The sequence below is a fragment of the Lupinus angustifolius genome, unplaced genomic scaffold, assembly GCF_001865875.1.
Source record: "Lupinus angustifolius cultivar Tanjil unplaced genomic scaffold, LupAngTanjil_v1.0 Scaffold_166_7, whole genome shotgun sequence".
Taxonomy (NCBI): domain Eukaryota; kingdom Viridiplantae; phylum Streptophyta; class Magnoliopsida; order Fabales; family Fabaceae; genus Lupinus; species Lupinus angustifolius.
In genome coordinates, this window is record NW_017726257.1 from 3029 (window position 1) to 25753 (window position 22725).

The 22725-nt window shown below is 33.3% G+C and overlaps 2 protein-coding genes and 1 pseudogene across 2 annotated transcripts; all 3 read right to left on the reverse strand.

Moving 5' to 3' along the window:
• Window positions 1-485: 485 nt before the first annotated feature.
• On the reverse strand, window positions 486-20036 carry LOC109340379 (annotated as a pseudogene).
• On the reverse strand, window positions 8909-9256 carry LOC109340381 (uncharacterized mitochondrial protein AtMg00810-like). The gene has a single exon (XM_019578056.1). It carries the CDS (start codon window positions 9254-9256, stop codon window positions 8909-8911), a length of 348 nt encoding a protein of 115 aa, XP_019433601.1.
• LOC109340380 (leghemoglobin-1) lies at window positions 10164-12520 on the reverse strand. Its single transcript, XM_019578055.1, has 4 exons — window positions 12405-12520; window positions 12011-12125; window positions 11216-11329; window positions 10164-10562 (listed from the first exon to the last, which is right to left on the reverse strand). Exons 1-4 carry the CDS (start codon window positions 12500-12502, stop codon window positions 10425-10427), a joined length of 465 nt encoding a protein of 154 aa, XP_019433600.1. The 5' UTR covers window positions 12503-12520; the 3' UTR covers window positions 10164-10424.
• Window positions 20037-22725: the final 2689 nt, after the last annotated feature.

Consider the following 22725-nt stretch of genomic DNA (forward strand, 5'->3'; position numbering starts at 1 on the left):
AACCCTTATTAGCTTGCTTATCAGTTAATCTTACCAAAAAAATTCAATTCAATCAACTAGGTTATCAACTTTTATCTCCTAGCTTATGAGCTTTTAGATAACTTATCATTTTGTTGTGCCAAAAAAACATTGGTCTGATGGTGCCTCGCATATCGTATTTTAAGTGAAAAGGTATCATATATATAGAATCTACAGTTATATTAATGTCTTTCTAGACATGGTTTTCTACCCATCCATTTTCTCTATGGTTTCTTTTTTTCGATATTGTGTGATATGAAATTATATTTTGTAAACATTGGCCTCACTCTGATTATGTTGGACCAACTTTAGGAAGCACCGCTAGTGTTGCATTTATCATAAACAACCAACCTTTTTGTTTCAAATGTTGGTGATTCATGTTGTGTAATATCTAGGAATGGTAAAGTAACTTTAGAATGGAAATTGTGTTATTCGAATCATGCTAACTACTTGCATGGAAATTTTATTGTTTCTTTCTCTTCTGGACCATATATGTTGAGTTTTCAATGTAAGAGATAATTCCACATATTCTTCTCACTATGCCTTGTTTATACATGCATACAATTTGTCTAGAGACCACAAACCTATAGAGATTGAGAAAGAAAGAATCATAAAATAGGAGGGTTTATTCATGCAGGAAGAATATTGTAAGAGCTATAGGTACATAACTACTAGCATTTGAGCTTTTCAAATATCTATTCAAGCTGCATTTTCTCAATTTTAAATTTATAGAATTGACTATCTCATTCTTATTATTCACTATAATCAAAGATATAAGTATATGGAGAGAGAGCAACAAAATCCCTCAAAACGTGGAAGGGATTGGAATAAAATTATTATATCCTAACATAGCTAACACTACTATATTTTTTACCTACGACAATGCTTTTACTCTCTACGGTTTAAAAACTGTGGTTTTAAAGTATATTTGGCCACGGTTTGTAATAGTGTTATCCTATTTATAATTTTTTATATTTATTTAATACAACGGTTTTAAAACCGTTCTTGAAGAGGATTTTAAAACAAAACCGTTCTCGTTTATATTAGGCCCACTATCCTAACAACTAATTAAGAAACCACGCTCCAAATTAAACCCTTCTTACTTCATCCTTTCCAAACCCTCCTTACTTCATCCTCTCCAAATTAAACCCTCCTTACTCTTAAAATTTACTTCACCATTGACGAAGCAAACTTCTTCTCCTCCACCCTTCACCATTGACGAACTTCCTTTACGAACCCTTCCATTGACGAACCCTTCCATATCCTAAAGCAAACTTCGCTTCACCATTGAGGAACCCTTCCATGCTTTTATCCTTTACTGGAAATCCTTTTCGAACCATTGACAAACCAAAAATCCCAACATTATTGAGGTTTTTGTGACAAAGCTCACAATTTCTTCTTCAATTTCACCATTGAGGTTTTTCGTTCGCCGCTATTGTGGATTTTCACTTCTTTTGAGTGCTCTCTAAATTAGCTCCATTGAAGTATTTTATTTTCGTTCAGCATTATTCGGTTCTTCTTTTATTCACTTTCTTCTTTTATTCACATTCATTAACCACAACCACACACGGATTGTATTTTCTACATCTTTTCATTCTCAACCCGATTACACCATTATTGTGAATTTTGATTCAGAATTGCGAGGAAAAACTTACCCTAGCACCAAAGTGAAACACAAAAAGTTACAAGACTAAATTAAAAACAGAAAATAACTTAGAATTCAATCTAGTAGTTTTGCACTACTATTATTATTATTATTATTATTATTATTATTATTATTATTATTATTATTATTATTATTATTATTATTATTATTATTATTATTATTATTATTATTATTATTAGTAGTGTTCTTATAACATTTAACTATCAGGGTTACCTTGCAAATATTTTCCTTGTGTGTGTATTTTCATCATGCTTTGGATGTTTGATTTTATGAAATGCTATAACAATTCTTTTGAAATTGACTGGTCGGAAAATCTTCAACCCTCCTTCAATCACATGTTCATGATTTTAGTATTAGTCATTAATCCTTCGTAAGAAATTTAATAGAATAGTAGTTCATACCTGTTCTTTAATAAACTAGTAATCGAAATTCATGTCTCAATTCTCAAACTGGTAATACTGAATAAGTATATATACATAATTACATATACTAAAATAAAAATGACATTTCAAGTATAACTTCATCTGTTAACATGATCTTTATTAGAGAAAAGAGCTTATAGTCTTAGTAGTTCTCTATGTGTTAAGATAAGAGTGTTGTAATCTTAGCTTATAGGTGAAATGGTTATACAGATGTTGTGGAAATCTCTAATTCTCTAAGCCAGCTAAGCAGCTAGCTATAAGTACCAAACTGTGTAATCCCTCCATTATTTATTCATTACAATAACTTATAACAGTTCTAAGGTTCAGTTTCTCTCTGTTTCTTTATCATCTAATTTTCTATATTCCTTATGGGATTCATGCTGATTTTGTAGTTTCCAATGTAAATAAAAGTTTTTGTTGTTTCATAATTGTACCCAAATTATTGTTCAATGCAGTGAAATTTAACATAAGTGGCTAGTCTATGCAACTGAGCTCATAGCCCACTTTTCCATTAAATCTAAAATTTCAAAATTTCACAGTTCATTTGAAAATTGCTACCTGCACAGTTCATTTGAAAAGGAGTGAATAAATACATTTAATTTAATTTAAGCTCTAAATACATTACCAATAGTGTAGATGTTGTTGAAATCATTAAGACTAGACTATATAATCATTTTTCATTACAAATTTTGTTGTAGTCTCACACCTTTATGAAATATGACATGAAGTTACTTTATTTATATTTTCAAATGTCTCTTTTCCTTCTTCTTTTTTCTTTTGTATATATTTTAAGATTTGTATGGAAAGTAATAGTTGAATGAAAATTTTAATATTGTAGTTATGTTGTTATGTACTAGAGCCTTTAGAGATCAACACCTTATGCATAATTTCAATTGGCTTAAATGGCCAATTTAATTATTTTTATTTTCCAAAATTCTAGTTAACGTGATGGACAAAGAATGGATTAAATTGCTGAGGTATAGCTCAGAGTATATTGATGGTGTTGAGTTTTTTCTGAACTATGCTTACACCAATGGAAAACCGCAAGGAGCAGAAATTTTGTGTCCTTGTGCTAAATGTCACAATACTTGCTGGGAAGTCAGGGCTGTAGTGTACGACCATCTAATAGGATATGAGTTTGAAAAGGGATATGATGTATGGGTTCGTCATGGCGAGGTTCTAAAAGACACGGATCTTGATGGTTGCATGGAAGATGATGATGATTCAGTTGATGATATTGAAGGATTATTGCGTGATACATTTAGAGATGTGGCAGAAGACAATGAACTTAACAAGGGCCTCAATGATGATGCTAAAAAGTTCTATAATCTAATTGAAGAAACACAACAAGAGTTGTATCCAGGTTGTAAGAATTTCTCTACATTGTCATTCACGATTCGATTGTACTTGTTGAAATGTCTTCATGGGTGGAGTAATACATCATTTACCTCCTTGCTAGGGCTCTTGAGAGAAGCTATGCCTCATTTGAATATCCCTGATTCATTTTATAAAACTAGAGGCATGATAAAAGATTTGGGGCTTGATTATGAAAATATTGATGCATGTCCTAATGACTGCATGTTATATTGGAAGGATCATAAGAATGTTTGCTCCTGCCATGTATGTGGTGCTTCACGATATACAAAATCATCAAGTGAGAATGATGAGATCCAGAATGCTCACAAAGTCCCTGCTAAAGTTTTAAGATACTTTCCCCTAATTCCTAGACTACAAAAACTATTTATGTGTTCAAAGACAGCTAGCTCATTAAGGTGGCATGAAGAAGAGCGTTCAAAAGATGGGAAGTTGAGACATCCTGCCGATGGCGAGGCATGGAAAGATTTTGACAAGCGTCATCCTGACTTTGCTATTGACTCACGCAACATAAGACTTGGTTTGGCTAGTGACGGATTTAATCCTTTTAGATCAATGAATTTGTCTCATAGTACATGGCATGTGGTACTAATACCATATAATTTCCCCCCTTGGTGGTGCATGAAGGCTGAGTATTCTATTCTATCATTAATAATCCCTAGACCAAAATCACCAGGAAATGACATTGATGTCTACCTCCAACCACTAGTTGATGATTTAAAAGTATTGTGGGAGTCAGGAGTAGAGACTTATGATGCTTCAAAAAATCAAACTTTTCATATGAGAGCAAGACTATTAATGACTTCTCTGTGTATGATATGCTGAATGGATGGAGTACAAAAGGGAAACTTGTATGCCCTTGTTGTAATTATGAAACTAATTCAGCTTATCTGACGCATAGTCGAAAAATATGTTATATGGACCATCGCGTTTTTTTGCCCATGGATCATGAATATAGATCAAACTTCAACAATATCTTATCATTCGTTAGAAGGTATGCATATCTTAACATTGTTAGAAAACTTCAACAATATGTTTGGAAAGATGCAAAAGAAGACCAACGAAGGTCCATGGAAGAAGAAATCATTTTTTTTTGAGTTGTCATATTGGAAGCACAATCTTTTAAGACACAACCTTGATGTAATGCACATAGAGAAAAATATATTTGACAATATAATTGCAACCTTGTTGGATATAGCTGGGAAGACAAAAGATCATGAAAGAGCTCATTTTGACTTACAAGAGATGGGTATTAGAAAAAAGCTTCATCCAAAGGAGACAAATGATGGTAAAAAAGTAATGTATGCAAAAGCATGTTTCTCTATGACACCAAATAAAAAATCTATCTTTTGTGTTGTCCTAAAGGATACAAAAATACCATATGGTTGTGTATCAAATATTTCAAGATGTGTTAACGTAGCTGAAAGGAAAGTTTTTGGTTATAAGAGTCACGATGCACATTTCATGCTACATTATTTGCTTCAAGTTGCAGTGAGAAGTACAACGTCTAGCCAAGTTGCCCATCATATAATTCGTCTATGTTCATTTTTTCGTTGTCTATGCCAAAAAGTTATTGATGTGCAGGATTTGGATATCTTACAATCAGAGATTGCAGAAACACTTTGTCAATTCGAGACCATTTTCCCTCCTAGTTTCTTTGATGTGATGGTCCATTTGCCTATACATCTAGTGAATAAGTTAAGATTGGGAGGGCAAGTTCAATAACGGTGGATGTATTTTCCAGAAAGATATTTAGGTAAATTGAAGAGTTATGTCAGTAATAGAAGTCGTCCAGAAGGTTGTATTGTTGAGGGATACTTGGTTGAAGAATGCTTGACTCTATGCTCAAGATTTTTGGTGTTTCCATTTACAATTTATATCATTTATTTATAAATATGTCAATTAGGGGAAGCATAAAAAAGAAAGCGTGGGAAAACAAAATGCTTGGAAGTTCATGCACGATCACTAGAGGATAGAATGGAAATCATTTTCAATGAATATGGAGTGCCAATTGGACCCGATCAAAGAACTGTTGTTCAATTCAACAATTTCTTGGGAACAGTGGCTAGGAGTTCAGATTTTTGTCCCCTTGTTTACACTAGTTGGAAGGCTGTACCAGACAAAGATCTCATATGGGCTTATGTCAAGGTATTAGTTTAGAAGTTGTGCTTTTAAATTTGTGTTCCTACATGTGCGTTTAGATCTTTGTAATTATGCTTCTTTTCATTGTAGCAAAAATACATCATTCCAGATGTAGGAAAAAAGTTGTATTCGCTATTCTAAATGATGCTTGGAGGCGACACAAATGCGCCATCAAGGAAGAACATTTTAGCAAGTATAAAACCACATATGAGCGCCTGAAAAATCGTCCTAAAGACATTCCAGAATCACACTTTAAGGAATTGATACGATATTGGTGTCTTGGAAATATTCAAGTAAGATTATTAAACTTTAGTTGATGTTAAATTGCAATACATTGCACAAATAGTTGAGTGAAATTAGACTATTACAACTAACAAACTACAAATTAACTTGAGTAACCTTATTTAAAAGTGACATGAGTATAATACCGAAGCATAGTAGTGAATTAACTACTTTTACTTGGTTTGTTTGTATGTTCCATATTATGCATTAGGACTAGGAATACACTTGTTGAAATCTTTGCAGTACATGATAGTGTTTGAGGTTGTCACAAAATAGTTGTAATTGAACTGCTGTATGATTTGAATGAAACTAAACTGCATGCGTGCCAAGGGCACCCCATGATTTGTCTAGAAGACTAAACTGTTGTATGATTTGAATGATTGGAATCGACTTTGGTATTATTGTATATAGGAAATGAGTGAATAAAATTCGAAAAATAAAAGTCAGCAGAAATGGAGACACATAACGAGACTTGTGAACTTCGGTGTCATAAGGGACAGATTGGTATGGTATTTTAATTATAAACGTAATTATTTATATTATTTGGTGTAGTTGTTGTACTTAAATATTTTATTTTTTCAAATTGCAGCGTGCAACTAAGGAGAATAAAGAGATGCCCAACCAAGCTGAAATGTTTTGTGAAACTAGACAAAGCAAGAAAGGAGAGCCATTGGACCAAGAAACAACTAATGCAATGGTAAGATTATTTGCTAGTATAGTAAGTTCTAGATTATGACTAGATTTTGATAAACATGGTCAATAAAAGATTAGTGTGTTGGAGTTAGCCATGAGTTAGGCACAACTCGATTGTAGAACAAAAATATAGTTTTATGCTAACTCGATTGCTTCTAAAAATGTCAGACACAACTTAAAGATTTAATTGAAACATACATAGATCTATTGGTTTGTAAATAGTTGAATGTAAGTTTTCATTAGTAATCTTTTATGACATGTAATTTTTTTTTATATGAGTGTAATATTTATGTTTAGTTCGTGTAAATATTTATACGTTGTTAGTACATCATCCACCATTCATTTGAATCATTTTTCTTGAAGAGTCAATGATGATTAAATATAAATGACAAATGATGCAGTGACAATGTATAAAACACATACATTATTAGTATATATAGTGAGTGAAAAATGATTAAATATGGTTTGCTTTCCATATCCTTATTTTGAATGATAATGTTATTAATCATTTACAATTACATCATTGACATGGGATTTTCATTTTAGGCGCACTAGGCAGTTTTGAAATATTTAAGGGTTGTTTTTACTCTTGATATGGTTACAATATAGTCGTTGGATAGGTAGTTAAGTTGGTTAGTTAACCAATATGTTGTTACTTGTTTATCCAACAATCCATTCTATTATTTGTAAAGTGTATATAAGTCCTTTTGGGATTCTGACTAAACAATGAAAATCATAATGAATTACATATAACCGTAACATGGTTTCAGAGCCTTCATCCTAAAGGTTTTGGTCACCATCACTATAGACTCTATAATTATTCTGTCTTTCCAAGTTTCAACAAAAGAATCATCATCTTTCAAGTATTAATACAATAGACTTTAGTCAAGATTTTCCAAGCCTATGGAGATGAAAACACTTTTGATATTTGCTAAATGTCATCATGCTCAAGTCAAAAGCAACCATCAGCAAGGTCATATTCCCTTTTGAGTAGAATCTTTTCAGTATGCTCTTGCATAAGGTGTATCACGAGTCTTGGTTGTGCTAAGTTCAAAAGAATTTGACATTGAAGGGAATAATACATCATCTTTTCCATGTGTAGATGGCCCCACGTCAAATAAGAGCAGCATAACCGACATAAAAAAATAGAACCATCATGGACAGAGAACAAGAAGAGATGCAATTTCTTGGGTTCTTTGGCATACTCGAAGAATCCTCCAAAATTTGGAATTGAGCCTAAGAACTGAAGGAACAATAAAGCAAGAAAAGAAGGCTATATCACCTTCAAGATATGCTGATCACATTGCTAGAACAATGTGTATTGTATATACAGATAATTTTTTTGATGCAAGTCTTCTTTTAAGATGAATATTGATGTATATTCCTTATTCTTTTTTACAAGAATATAGAAAACTAGAAATACCTTTAAAATGAAGGTTGAAGCTAAGAAGCCTATTGTTGTCAACATTGTGCAAGAAGATGGAAATTCCACACTGCATTGTTAAGGGCAAGGCACACTTATCAACAATTCTCACATAAGAAGATTGCTTCTATTTTATGCATGACTATTTTTAAGAACTGATAGTATTTTAGAAATGAAAATTATAGTAGTGAAAATAGAAGTGAAGAAGCTTTGGAGCTACACAACTTAGAATAATTTGCTTCTTATTTGGATGCTATACAAATGAAGGGTGAGTGCCTATTTATAGGCTTTCTACAACACTTATGAATTTCTAGATGGTTCCATAAGTATCTAGTATACATTTTTCTCAAGATTTCTAGATACTTCTTTAATTATAATAATAAATGCCTATAATAGAATATACTAGAAGCATAGGATAATTCTAGATATTATGATACAATCATCACTACTTGTTTCTACACAAGTGTGGAAGCTTCTAGAAAGTGTGCATCAATATTTTATCACTCCTCCTTGATGCACATTTTTGTAACTCCTAGCATCGATCGTAGTTGCTCGAACTTTGGCCTTGGTAATGCCTTAGTGAATATGTCAGCAATTTGATCTTCGGTCTTGCAATACTCGAGTTTTATTTCTTTATTCTCACTTGCTTATCTAACAACATGATATTTAATTGTGATATGTTTTGTCCTATTGTGATGGACTGGATTCTTTGCTATCGCCGATTTGTTGTCACAATAGATTGTCATAGGCTTCGTCTCTTGCTCCCATATCATTGAGTATTCGTCTAAGCCATATAGCTTGGTTAGTTGTCTCTGCAGCTGCTACGTACTCAGCTTCTGCTGTTGATTGTGCAATGATTGCTTGCTTCTTTGATGCCCAAGAGAATACTCAACCATATGTGCTCTTCATGTCATCCATCGAACCTGCCCAATCACTGTCAGTGTAGCCGTGTAATGTTGAGTTGGTGTTGGTCTTATACCATATACCGAACTCTTTTGTTCCTTGTAAGTATCTAAGAATTCTTTTTCCAACTCCAAAGTGGATTTGACTTGGGCTTTGCATGAATCTTGATAGAAGACTTGTAGCATACATGATATCTGGTCGAGTGGCAGTGAGATATAGAAGACTCCCGATCAAACTCCTGTAGAGAGATGCATCTGCCTGTGGAGATCCATCGTCCTTTTGTAGCTTCTCATTAGTCACGAGCGGAGTAGCAACTGGTTTGTATTCACACATCTTAAACTTCTTTAGTATTTCTTTTGTGAGATGAATATACCTTCTTCTTTTTGATTTACCTCAATTCCAAGGAAGTAGTGCATTAAGCCTAGGTCTGTCATCTCGAATGTCTTCATCATGTCTTCTTTGAACTCTATTATCATCTTTATATTGTTTCCAGTGTATATAAGATCATCTACGTACAAGGAAACTATTAAAGTATCATACTGACCTTGTGACTTAATGTATAGTGTAGGCTGACTCTTAAAGTTGTATACCATGCAAATAGTTTTAAGACAAAACTTCCCTAAACTCTCTCCCTCATGAATTTTACCTCTTCCTTTACACAATAATGCAACTTCCTTAATTAAGTTCATGCTTCTCCATTTTGGAGTTAAATGGCAACATATCAAATTTTATACGAGTACGAATAATGGAAAATGTAATTAACCCACAATAAATTAATTGTTCATTAAAATTGATGTGAAAGGAGATTAAAAGCCTAAAATATGAAATTAAAATACACAATGCAAGACAAATGGTGACTTTCAATTTTGCCATCATTACAACCACTTAGTCATCTTCCTCCCAAAAGCTCTTCCCAATTACTTTAGACAGCACAATTCGAAAAATACTATTATCCACTCTAAGAAGTGAACCTTGACTTGTAGGGTAAAGTGACAGTTCAAGGGTATGGTGGAAGAATTTTGAAACATTGGGCAATGAAGAAAAATGTTTTTGCTGAAGGAAGAAATGAGAAAAACCAAAAGTGTCCAAATATCAATTTATTATTGGTTATTTGTATGATTAGTACTAACTCAAATCATAACTACTTTATAATAATGTATCGCATTCCATCATAAAATAGTGTATACCTTCCAAACAATGAACTTATTTAAATAATATTTATTTATGATAAGAAAAGTTTAACGTAAGGGAGACTCTCCCAATTTAAGGTCTAACACAAGCCACCAACCTCAGCAAGGATTTGTAGTGGAAGTGGAAGTGGAAGTACATATAATATTAAGATATCCTTAAATTCGAACTAAAATATGTTGTCATTAAGGGAAGGTCGATCAAGTGAACCAACCCATTTACATTTTAAACAACATTTATAACAAGAACTTATTCAACAAGTATTACTGAAAATAAAATTCATTATTTATTGCAATAGGTGATGAGTTTGAAATTAAGCAGCATCCTTCATCTCCTTCTTAATTATAATTGCCAATTCGTCATAGGCTATAGTCCAAGCATTGTTCAGTTCCTCGCTCCATTTGTCTCCCACTACTTCCTTTATTGTTTTCAGAATTGCTTCCTTCACCACCTATATTGCATTAACATAGATTTAGTTCATACTTGTTATGAGTTTTTATTTTATACTATCAATATATTAATGGTAAATGACCCACAAGGTGATGATATAGTGATATAAGGCTTCATTAAATCCCCAAAATGATTAAAATGTTAAAAGTTTGATTTCTGGAAACGACATTTGTTGGGATTGGCAGTCATCACCCTGAAATTGATTAATTCCTCACCCTTTTACCCTTAATAGTACCCAAAAAATATTAATGGTAAATGATATGATATTGGAAAAAAAATAATGCTTGTGAATACATATATGTCAAGCTCGTGATAACATAGGGCAATACAAAATTATTCATTCTAACTGCTAATTCTTTTTAAATAATATTTGTATAAATATAGATGGATGGATAAATAAAGTTATAATTAATTAAGGCTTCCCTAAAAAATTATAGTAAAAAGGTATTTAATATATTGTGATAAATATTTAATCAACAATGTCTTGTAAGTAATATGAATAACCCTATCGTAAAAATATTTAATGATAACTAAATATCTTGTTAAAGGTAAAATAGTAAAACCTAAATCATTAATATTTTGAATAAACAAAGAAACTAAAGAAAACAATTTTTATAAAGTATAAGATATAAATAGAGAGGATATTTATTATACCGGAAAATGGGCATCAATGACTCCTTTTGAGACATGTACAGAGCCCAAATTTTTCAACGTGGCATCTGTCGCCACTGCTCCATTCACTTGAAGTTGAATTGCTGCTTCGTAAGTCTAAAACCAAAAAACACAAATTAATATATAACATGGTTTGTAATGGCAAGTATCTATATTTTGTTAATATAAAGATTTATATACAATTAGTTTATTATTTATTATTCATTTATATTATTATTTTTTTGAAAAATCAATGATGATTAAATATAAATAATGAATTATATAATAACAATATACAGAATTCATATATAACGCACATTATTTCCTCCTATTCTGCATTGTTCATATATTTTGAATTACGTAAACTTATGTATTTGTATTTATCCTATTTTTTGTTTTTTGGATTTTCAAAGTAGTCATTCCTCTGATCATGTCGTATTTTTCAAAGTAATCATTCTTCTAACCTATACATTACGAGTGTAGAGAATTATGTCATGTTTTTTTGGTTTTTGAATTATGTAAACTTTGGAATGAAAGCAATATTACGTAATCATTCTTCTAATCAATCTCAACAACTTGAACTTATTACTATAATAAAAGTCTTGTGATCAAATAATGGGAAAATTATAAAATACAAATTATATATTCATTAACATCCTAAAAGTATTGGATACAACTCATCTAGTATCGTGCTTGTTGAGTAAAATTAAAATAATGAAGTTACAAAACCAAAACAAAATATTGAAAAATATTAACTGAATAAAAGAGTTATAATTGTTTGCCTTTTAGGCCACTTACCAACTTAAAAACCTTTCCAGCATGAGCCTGGAGATCAGGATTATTCTGTGGTACTTCATTAGTGCCCTTCAAAAATGAGAACAAATCCTTTGCTGTTGGTGCAATCTCTAGTACCCTATTTTCATACCATGACCAAAGAGTAGAGACATTTGACCTCACATTAGCTCTTTCCAAAACATAATATATAAAAGAAGAATATGTTCTCCCAAATAGTATTTTGAACCATGTCTCGCACTAATAATATTAAAATAAAACAGAACAAATAATGAATATTTAATTTTTTAATTGACATGATATATTTTTATTGATGCAATACATGATTCGGGATACCATTTGGGATAACGAATCTCTGTCATATATATAAGGAAAAGATACAATGAAAAAGAAAACTTACAAGGTGAAGAAACGATGGGTGTGTTTAGGAATATTTGCGTTAAATTCTTCAAATGAACTCTTCACCAAAGCCACTTGCACATCAGTTAAAATAGCCATATTCCTTTTACTCTTTCTTTTATTTGTGATCTGTATGATTTTGCGCCCCAAGACTCATATATATAGGAGGCTAAAAGTGAATTTCTTGCAAGTGTTATTCACATTGGCTTCTTGTGTTTTCTAATGGCTATGTTAGTTTCAAGATTTCGAGTACCCGGCCTCTTGTTGTGGTGTAAAGTCGTGATTTAGATTGAAATGAACCCTCACTATGTCACACTAATGATATATGGTATACTATTTTTTTATACCTAAATTGATTAGAAATTTTATAATCATCTCTAAAATTTAACTTTATTTATACAAACTGTATATGCAACTCTTAATCATCTAAAGTTATTTTGTAGGCCCTTGTTAGGGTATTTTCCACACTTTGAATAAGGGACTGATATCATACAACGTTGTGGTTTCTCCGAAGTATCATTCTTAAATATTGAATATTGAACTTTAGTTTTGTACGTTGGTATATTTAATTATTATTTAGTATGTTTGCATAAAAAATTTCATCTTTATAGTTGTAAAATAAACTAATGTATGTTCAAAAAAAAATTAAATGTGATATATTGTTGTAACATAGTTTGTTGAAAACCATAAGTGAGAATTTTTGGGTGTGAAATCTAAAAAACTCCTAAATCCACATAGAAGAGTTTTGAAGGAAAAAAACAACTCTCAAGTCCCATATTGGAGAGATGAAGAAGTTTAAAAAATGATGGAAAATGAGTCTAAATGATGTTGATTTCAATGAAAAAGAAATTCTCTTTTAAATTGATGAATAGTGGGGACACATCAACTAGTCACATACTTGTGATTATAGATAATGATAGAAAATGAAATGTTTGAAATAGAACCTAGAAATAAGTAAGAGAGCAATAACTCTTAGAAAGTATAGACATAATTATATGGTCTATATATTGGAGGATAATTCATCAACTCTCCAAGAAATTTTGACTTCTTTGGATGTTGAGTTGTGGCAAGAAGCCATAATGATGAGATGAACTATCTAGAGTCTAAACAAGCTATGTTAGCTCAATCCACTATGGAAGTTGAGATGATAACATTAGCAACAGCTAATGAAGAAGCAAGTTAGCTGAGAAGTTTGCTTGTAGAGATTTTCCTAAGGGAAAAACTGATCCAGTTGTATTGTTTCATTGTAACAGTATCGCGACTATTACAAAAATTGAGAATCGCTTTTATAACGGTAAGAAACGACAAATTTGTCGTAAGCACAATACTATTAGAGAGTTATTCTCTATAGAAGCTGTTAGAGTGGATCATGTACGCACTGAGAATAACTTAGCAGATCCTTTGACGAAAGGACTAACTAGAGAGAAAATTCATAATACTTCTAAGAGTATAGGATTATTGCCCTTAGAATGAGGATCACTCATGATGGTAACCCAACCTAACTGACTGGAGATCCCAAGAAATAGGTTCAATGGGTAATAACAAGTTGTGAAGTGATATGAGAATGAACATGCTATAAAATTACGAGAAGCATGATTTTTGCAGCATATGCAAGGATGAGTTAAAACTCTTAATGAGATCTATACTCCAATTGGAGTAGAGTACCTAGGCTACATGAGTACTCTTGATAGACTCACCTATGTGAATATGGAAGTGGGGGCCGTTTCCTATGAAATTTTGAGGCATAAATTTCTAGAGCGTTCACTATACTAGGATAGATGTGCATGACCTTTAACCACGAGCTTTATAAAATACACATTTGAAAAGGTTGTGTGTGGTTTGATGCTGGAGATAGAGTTCAAGACTATGAGTCACTCTAGTAAAATATGGATCTTATTCACTATGCAAAGGTTCAAGTCGCATGACACCTTTGTTTATGCACAATCTTATTGATACCATAAATATTCTCGGAAATTGTTTTTTTAATTTCAAGTGAAGGATTGTTAGAACATAGTTTGTTGAAAACCATAAGTGAGAACTTTTGGGTGTGAAATCTAAAAAACTCCTAAGTCTCACATAGAAGAGTTTTGAAAAAAAAAACAACTCACAAGTCCCACATTGGAGAGATGAAGAAGTTGAAAAAAATTCATGTTATAAATAGAGACTTTCTGCCCTCATTATAACTCGCGCCAAGTTGAATGCACTTTCATTCAACCTATTTTCTTTCTCCCTCATAATTTTCGTCGATGCATTTCCGGCAAACTTCTCCCCCCTTCTTTCCGTGACACTAAGAATTTGTACAAGCAGTCAAATTGTGGGAATTTCGAGAACTGGTAGTGAGTATTGAGGGAAAGAATTGGCACATGTAGCTATATTTTGGGCATTTCGAAAACTGACATTAGTAGTTAGTATTGTGGAAAAAGAATTGACATGGGTAGCCATATTGTTGGAATTTTGAGACAGGTAGCCCATGGTAAAACATAGCTGGTTTTAAAATTAATCCATAGCACTTAACGTAATGGGTACGTAGTAGGGTAGGAATGACAATAGGGTGAGATAGGTGTGAAGAATGCTTATAAAACAATTGTCCAATGAATGAAAATATTTCAGGCATTCATTATGGACTTTTCAAATGAGTTTAAAAGTAGTTTAGAATATTTGTGGATACCCAATAACTTGAAAATTATTACTATTATATTATTATTTAGTCATCAAATCTTCAATTATCTTATATTAAAAGGCAATTGATAAATAGTTTGTAGTTTTACTTGCAAATTTTTATTCATAAATTTAATCAAAAACAAAAAGCATTATTGTATTTGAAAAGAGGGCCACTTAATAAAATTATGAGAAGTAGTTGAAGCATTTATGCATCAGAATATCCTAAGTATCCATTCGAAGTAATTAAATAAAAACAGTTAAAAATATGAGATTATTATACTTCTATATTTCTATACTTCAACACTTGTCTATGTCTATATCTATATATTCTATCTTCTATCTATATTCATACTATATATAAAGCCAAAACATAGTGTAACTTCCATCATAATATAATTTTCATTTCCTATTTTTCCCTTCACATTATTTAATTTTTACAAAAAACCATATAATCTTAATTAACCACCACCAACACATTAACCACATTTCTCATCTTAAACTAAATATTATCATAAACACATAAAAATTATAATATAAAGTACACTAAATACAACAAATACATTTTAATTATAAAAAATGAAATATATAAAAATTAAATACATAGTATCATACAATATTGACCTGCAGGCACGAAGTGCATGTACACACTAGTATTGTATAAAGTCAAAACTTGAAATAACTACCACCATAATTCCATTTTCTTATTTTGCCTTAATATTTTTTATTTCTAAAGTAAAATCATATAATTCTATATAACTATAATTAATACATTTCACTTTAAGTTAAATGTTATAATATATACAAAAATTATAACATGAAGTACATCCAATAAAAATTATTTCTAATTCTCTAAAATAAAAAATAAAATTTAATACTTAATATCATAAAATAAAAATGCGGGTCAGTAGACACGAAGTGGCTGTTGACACGCTAGTATCAATAAATAGGTTTTTACAGCAAAATGTATTATCTACTTTAGGTTAAAGAGATGAGACTACTATTTATATAATTGAATAGATAAATACAAATAGAAGTTATGAGTAACCATAAGATGAGTTGAGTCGAATTATACTTTTCACTTATTATGCCCTAAATATTAATAAGATCTAATTTTTTAACACAAACCTATACATGATGAAACATAATCATATTCAAATTTAATTATAATCGGGTCTAACTAACTGAACGTATAAGATATGGTCTGCTCACCACTAACTATGGTTATATTGTTATTCCTAGATCTAAATTAGTAACTAAGAATTAAAATCAAAATAAATTGAGTAAATTACACTGACACCCCTTGAGTTTTAGTGAAATTACATAAACTACTCCTCACTTTTCTACACCTACACAAACATCTCATAGTTTTTATACTTTCATTACACTGACCACCTCTGCATAAGAAATAAGTGTAATCTTTTAAACAAAAAATGTGATAAATGCAATTAAGTTAAACAAAACATGATATATTATGTAGACAAATCTAAATAATATACAATGTATTTAAAATGTTGATAATATTCTTTATAAAAATAAAATGTTGATAATATTCCTGAAAAAATGGTAGTGAATTATTTGTCTTTATGTATTCTAGGATGGATTTTTTTTACAAGTACAACTAACAAAAGAAACCCTTTACTAAAAATATATAGAATCACACCATCTATTCCAAAAAGTGTGTCATTCCATGTATCATTACTTATGATTGGTCAGAAAAATTCTTAGTTATTAAACTTTTAACTTAAATATATTTTTTCAACTAATCAAAATAAATAATACATAAAATAACACATTTTTTATAAGATTAGATGTGTTTCCATAATATACTTGGCCCTTTACTTTTAAGTAATCTGCTTCACAAAGCATAGCCCCATCAATTATAGTGCAAAACTACTACAATGTACTTTTGTTGTTGTTTGGGAATTGGAAAGGATGACAATGTATTTTTTTTTTTTAAAGTATTACTAATATTGTATTAGTTATTACTAATCAGAGTACTAATGTCGATATCGTATTACAATAATATATTAATTAAATCACATATCAATTAAATTATATATATTATAGTAGATATACTAAATTTATAAATATAAACATTATTGTTTGCAATAAATATATATATATACACACACCATGTTACAAGTAACTACAAAGTTTAAATCCATGTTATATCGTTTTGAAAAATAAAAAAATATTTTAACTAATACGATACAATTTAATTAGTTTTGACTGATGTCTTCTGATTTTAAGTGATTAACTGCACGTGAGGTATAACTATTATACTACATGATTATGAGTACTAGTTCAAAAGTTCTCTAATTAAAATGACTCGTAGTATATATAACTATGATTTCTATTGAATATTTAAATTATAGAAAGTATAGAAGTATTCTAATTTTTATTATGCTTTTGATAAGTGCCACAATATTATACTTGAACTATCACTATTATTAGTCAAGCTTCCATGACTTGCTCCTAAATCCTTTTTAATTTGATGCTCCGATCACCATAGAAGCTTCTTAATCCTATCAAAGAATCACCTTGATACTAAGCCAAATCGAGCCCGGGATCCTCTTGAAAATGGGAAGACCTAGGATAGGCGGCCAACCTCCTGGAGAGAGCGATGTGAATGGACCAGGTGAGTAGGGATGCAGCTCCGTGGACCGCTCGTCAGGCCTGATAAGTGGTGGTATCACACCCTTCTCAAAGGAACTGTATGTGAGACTCTCGCATCATACGACTCCGTACCGGAAGAAGGACCTCCCCTTTCCTTTGACCAACGGGCCCTCGAACCAACCTGTTTTCTTACTCATTAGCTAGGTTTCAATAAGTTTAGGCTTGACTAATATAATATATAGGGCTTTTCTCACTTGTTTAGTATTGCTTTCGCTTCACCGTTCGTATCTTGCTGGCGCAGAAGCTGCCGCAACTAATAGAAAAAAAACTACTAGACTAGTAGTGGAGTGCACCTTGTTGTTCGGATCTTGACCGGGTCCGAACTTCCCAAGCTCTATGCTGTTGGGGAACTCTGCAAGGGTCTGACCACCTTCTTCATTTACTATATTTGAGTCTTTGGAGTACTTGGGTATTATATCCTGCACCGAGGATTTGTGCTTTTGGGCTAGGGTGAATATTGCAGACCAGCAGATCTGGTGGTTGACAATCGTTCGGACTTAGTAAAGGTTGTCGCGGCACCTGTAGTAGGACAAAGGACTGATTACGATACCCGCATACCAATTAACGATGTCTCTGTCGCTGACGTTCGTCAAGCAAGCCACGTGGATTAGCCATGGTCTTCTTCGACTAATGATACCTCGATCTCGAAGCCTTCAGAGTATCTTTTTGATAGGCGCCTCTAATTGTATGGGGAATTCGCTGCTGATAGATACCGCCCAATGTCCTCCTCCTTCCCTCACCGCCTTCCGACCCGCATGAGTATACAATGACAACTTACGGACACTCATGCCCGATTGTGCAACTGCCTCTTGAACGTCCGATGGCGCGTTGCTCCGACCTAAGCTATGCAACAACGATATCCCCCTTTCTCCTTGACAGATGTGTTGGACGGTCCCCCATAATACGCTTACTTGGGGACTTCTGACTCCAGCTGTTCCAAGAGTCTCTGCTAGTAGAACCCCGTCCAGTAGACTCCCTGTTTCGCCCATCCCCTTCGTCAGCTGTTTGATCGAGATACTCTTCCCTAGGTTCCTAAACTTGGAATGGATGGCGGAGCGTAGGTGGCAAACATTTATATGGATATGGTGTTTTACCCATAGACGCTTCTCCAGCTCTCGCAAGAATTTTATGGGAGTCGTCCTCGGAGGGACTTCCCGAATAACTATACCGAGGAATTCTACCGTACTCCGTGCAACTATTGTTGTTGATCCTGCAGAGCCTACCTAAAGGTTCAGGCCGAATTGTAGGAAGTGGGCAATAAGTTTTTGTATTTCTATGAGAAGCTCTACGGCACCCACGATAACCAGTAGTAAGTCGTCGGCATATCGCACGTAACAAATCCTTATGAAATAATGCCTTTTTTAAGGGGGCCAGTTTATAGGCCAAGCCTATCTTTGACCTGATAACTAGTCTCGCTTCCCCGCCCAGCTCTATCAGCAGGCCCTTTCTTTTGCAATACTTAATAAGGTCTCTCATGGCCAAATTATTATTAAAGCATTCTCTACCATAGAATTCAGCCTTCGGGGTCAACCCAACGGCTTCTATGAAGAAGGCGGTGCAAAGGAGGCTCGAGGGCTTGTTAAGGAAGGTGGCAAGGGCCGACGAAGGGGGAAAACTAAAAGCATTTTCTGGTCCCTCTTCGCCGGGGGTGCTTGTGTGAGGGGTGTGCCACGACGAAAGAAGGGAATGAAATGTCGTTTTGCATTGAATGCTCTTGACTCTCCCTACAATGATGGCTCTGTTGTCTTGGGGAGCGTTGAAGCTTGCTTCTTTTTGAGAGTTTTCTTGGTCATCAGTACGACCTTTCCTTAATAGAACTTATCTTATTCTCGGAATTTCATACTTTTGTCGGATCCTTCATATCTCCTGATCGAGCTTGTGTAGGTAGATGTTGCCTAGTAGGGCTGATAGTAGTACACTGTGGGACGGAGTAAGGGCCCTTCTCACCTCCTACGAGTCGTCCGGCGGAAAAGACTTGATGAATTGAGTAAAATAACTTGGGATCGTCGATCTCTTCCTTAAAGGTTGGGATGAGTCGATGGTGTGAAAACACTTCTTGATGTCGAATTCCAAAACCATGCGAGAGGTTCCCTACTCTTCTTTGATCCGTCTTAGGGCTGAGTAGCGGCCTCGACCCGAGCGGAAGTGCGATGTGTCTGGTAACTCGGGATCATAAATGGATTAGAGTACCATTCTGATTGCCTATTTCATGATCTTTTCTATAGGTAGAACTACTGTAAGCGGTCTAAACTTCAACCCTTCTTTCTTCATATTGTAAATGGGAGCAAAGCTCGTTTTTTGCTCGCCATATTGATAAATAAAGGCTCCCCTACCATCGTTTCAGTGATTCATAAGGCTTCTCTCAGCTCAATTCTTGAGAACAGTCACCACCTCTCCCAGGACCGGAATGATTATCCCTGCCCGATGGGTCTACATTCATCCCTAAATGTCTTCGGGTACTGTTCACTTCCTCGCCATTATTGTAACCGTTACCTGTAATCCACGCAGGTGTGTCCGCACCCCCCTGAGTGGACGAGAAAGAACGGATTTTTCAGAGACTTCGTTCCAAACCCAGGAGTCAACTTTCCCGTATGAGCATTCGGTACATGTATCAGTTTGTGGAAGAGTGAAAGGGTCACAACTACTGAGGATCTCCCCTCTAATCTTAGATAGGTTGTCTGAGGGTTTGTCGCGGTTCATTGTTGTGCTTACACACTAAGCTGTCTTTCTCCGAAAGCTCCGCGAGACCACCTACCACTAGTCTTCGGTCGGAGGGGTTTATTGCACAAAAACGTCGAGACACATGCTCAAGAAGAGGGAAGCCCAACGAATGTCAGATGCAAAGCCCTGCACCTCATTAAGATCATATTGGCATACTCTACCAACAACAAAAAGAGCAGACCCCAGTAAAGACGAGAGTGAGGTACAACAAGACCATTTTTGTCCATCGCCCTTCTCACGGAGCCGTACGTGGACATTACCGCTCATACAACTCCCAGACGGCAAGCAATTAGCCCCCTCTACAAAGAGGAATTAGGTTTTTATTTTCAGCAATAACATAATAAGAACATCCCTTTTACAAAAACCTATTGGTTGGTCCTCCCCCTATCCTGCCTGCCACTTCAGCACCTTGTGATCTTTGAGAAGATCATTACGAGCCCTTTTTAATTTGTTACTCCAATTATCGCAAATTGATCTTCAACTAAACATATTGTATAAAATGTCATGTTTTACCCTTTAAAGTGATTGTGCAGGACAAAACCACATGAATCATTGCCAAAAAGACAAGTTTTTGGATAAGAACATCCTAGGCCCAATGCAAAAGCCACGCCCAACAGATCTGACATGACTTGAAAGCCACACTAAGTACTATATATAACTATGATTTTTATCGAATATTTAAATTATAGAAAGTATAGAAGTATTCTAATTATTATTATGCTTCTGATAAGTGCTACAATATCATATTTGAATTATCATGTTTTACTTCAATTATGGGCAAATTGATCTTCAACTAAACATATTGTGTAAAATGTCATGTTTTAGCCTTTAAGGTGATTGTGCGGGACAAAACCAGATGAATCATTGCAAAAAAGTCAAATTTTTGGACAAGAACATCCTAAGCCCAGTGCAGAAGCCACACCTAGCATATCTGGCATGACATGAAGGCCACACTTAGCACAATCCCTACGTTGAGTGAAAATAGCATATATCAAAAGTTGTGCTTAGCAAAATTTGGGAGAAATTTTTGTGTAGCTACTGTTCTAGATTCTCATAGTGAATCACTTGCGTTAGGCGAAATTGTAGTTATGCCAAAAATTCTCCCATGGTGTTCAAACTGCACTGCACTGAGATAAATATGTAGTGTTCAGACTCTTTAAAATGGGATCAAGTTGGACATTTTAGATAGTAATTCAGGTAGAAATACGATGCTCTCGATTTCTCTTAATTCCTAGGGTAGTTTAGCTAGAATTGAGGTGTAAAAGCAAGAGAGAAAAGTTAAGGAGTTAATGCATGCTCATTGAGGAGGTAATCTCTGATCCTATAAACTTTATTTCTTTCTTTGTATCATTGTATTTAGTTATCAGGAAAATATGTAGCTCAACTTCTCCATTGTTGGAATTGAATGTAATATTTACTTGATGTATACACTTTGATTCAGATTCATGCTTAATTATTATGCTTCGGTTCTTATGAGTTATCTTTTTTATTTAATGTTTACGTAGTGATTGACAACTTTTTGTTTTTTTTTTTGAGATTATGAATGCATGAAGAAATTATGATTCTAATTTCTGAAAATAAGAGCTCATCAAATTGGTACAGTTTCTACACGTAGATTTTTATTAATTGGTAATATTTTGCATGTTTTGTTATACTATCTAGACATAGAGTTATTTCAATGATTTATAATTCTCAAATTTGTTAAAGTAATTGCTAGAGACAGATGTATGTTAACATTTCATAATTTTTTCATCATTTTAGTGTAATTGCTAGATATAAATAGAGATGGCAAAATAAGAAAGCATGGGCCCTCCTTGCATAGTCCGCAAAATTTTGTGAGCATGACATATAAATTTTGTCCATTAGCCCGTTTAGCCCTGTTGTTTGCCTGCCATGCTAGCATACATTTATATTGGGCAATGTGGGCGGCCCGCTGATCGAGGCATTACCCGATACAAATAATATAACAATTAAAACTGCAGTACTAGGAAGTGACTCCTAGGTCATTTCCCAAGGATTATCTTTCAAACAAAGCTTCAAACACCTTATACTCACACACACAAGGTGGGTTTTGTTGTTGGATAGTATGAACATAAATCAAATTCAGAAACAGTAGTTAAATAATGTAATAAAACGGCTAAATCCCTTTGGTTCGTTTGTTCACAACTCAATCCTCGGTTTCAAAAGATTATTTTCATATTCCAACCATTAACTTTCGAATTTGTTGAGAATCAATTAACTAAGCGATAATCAATTCAAAGTTC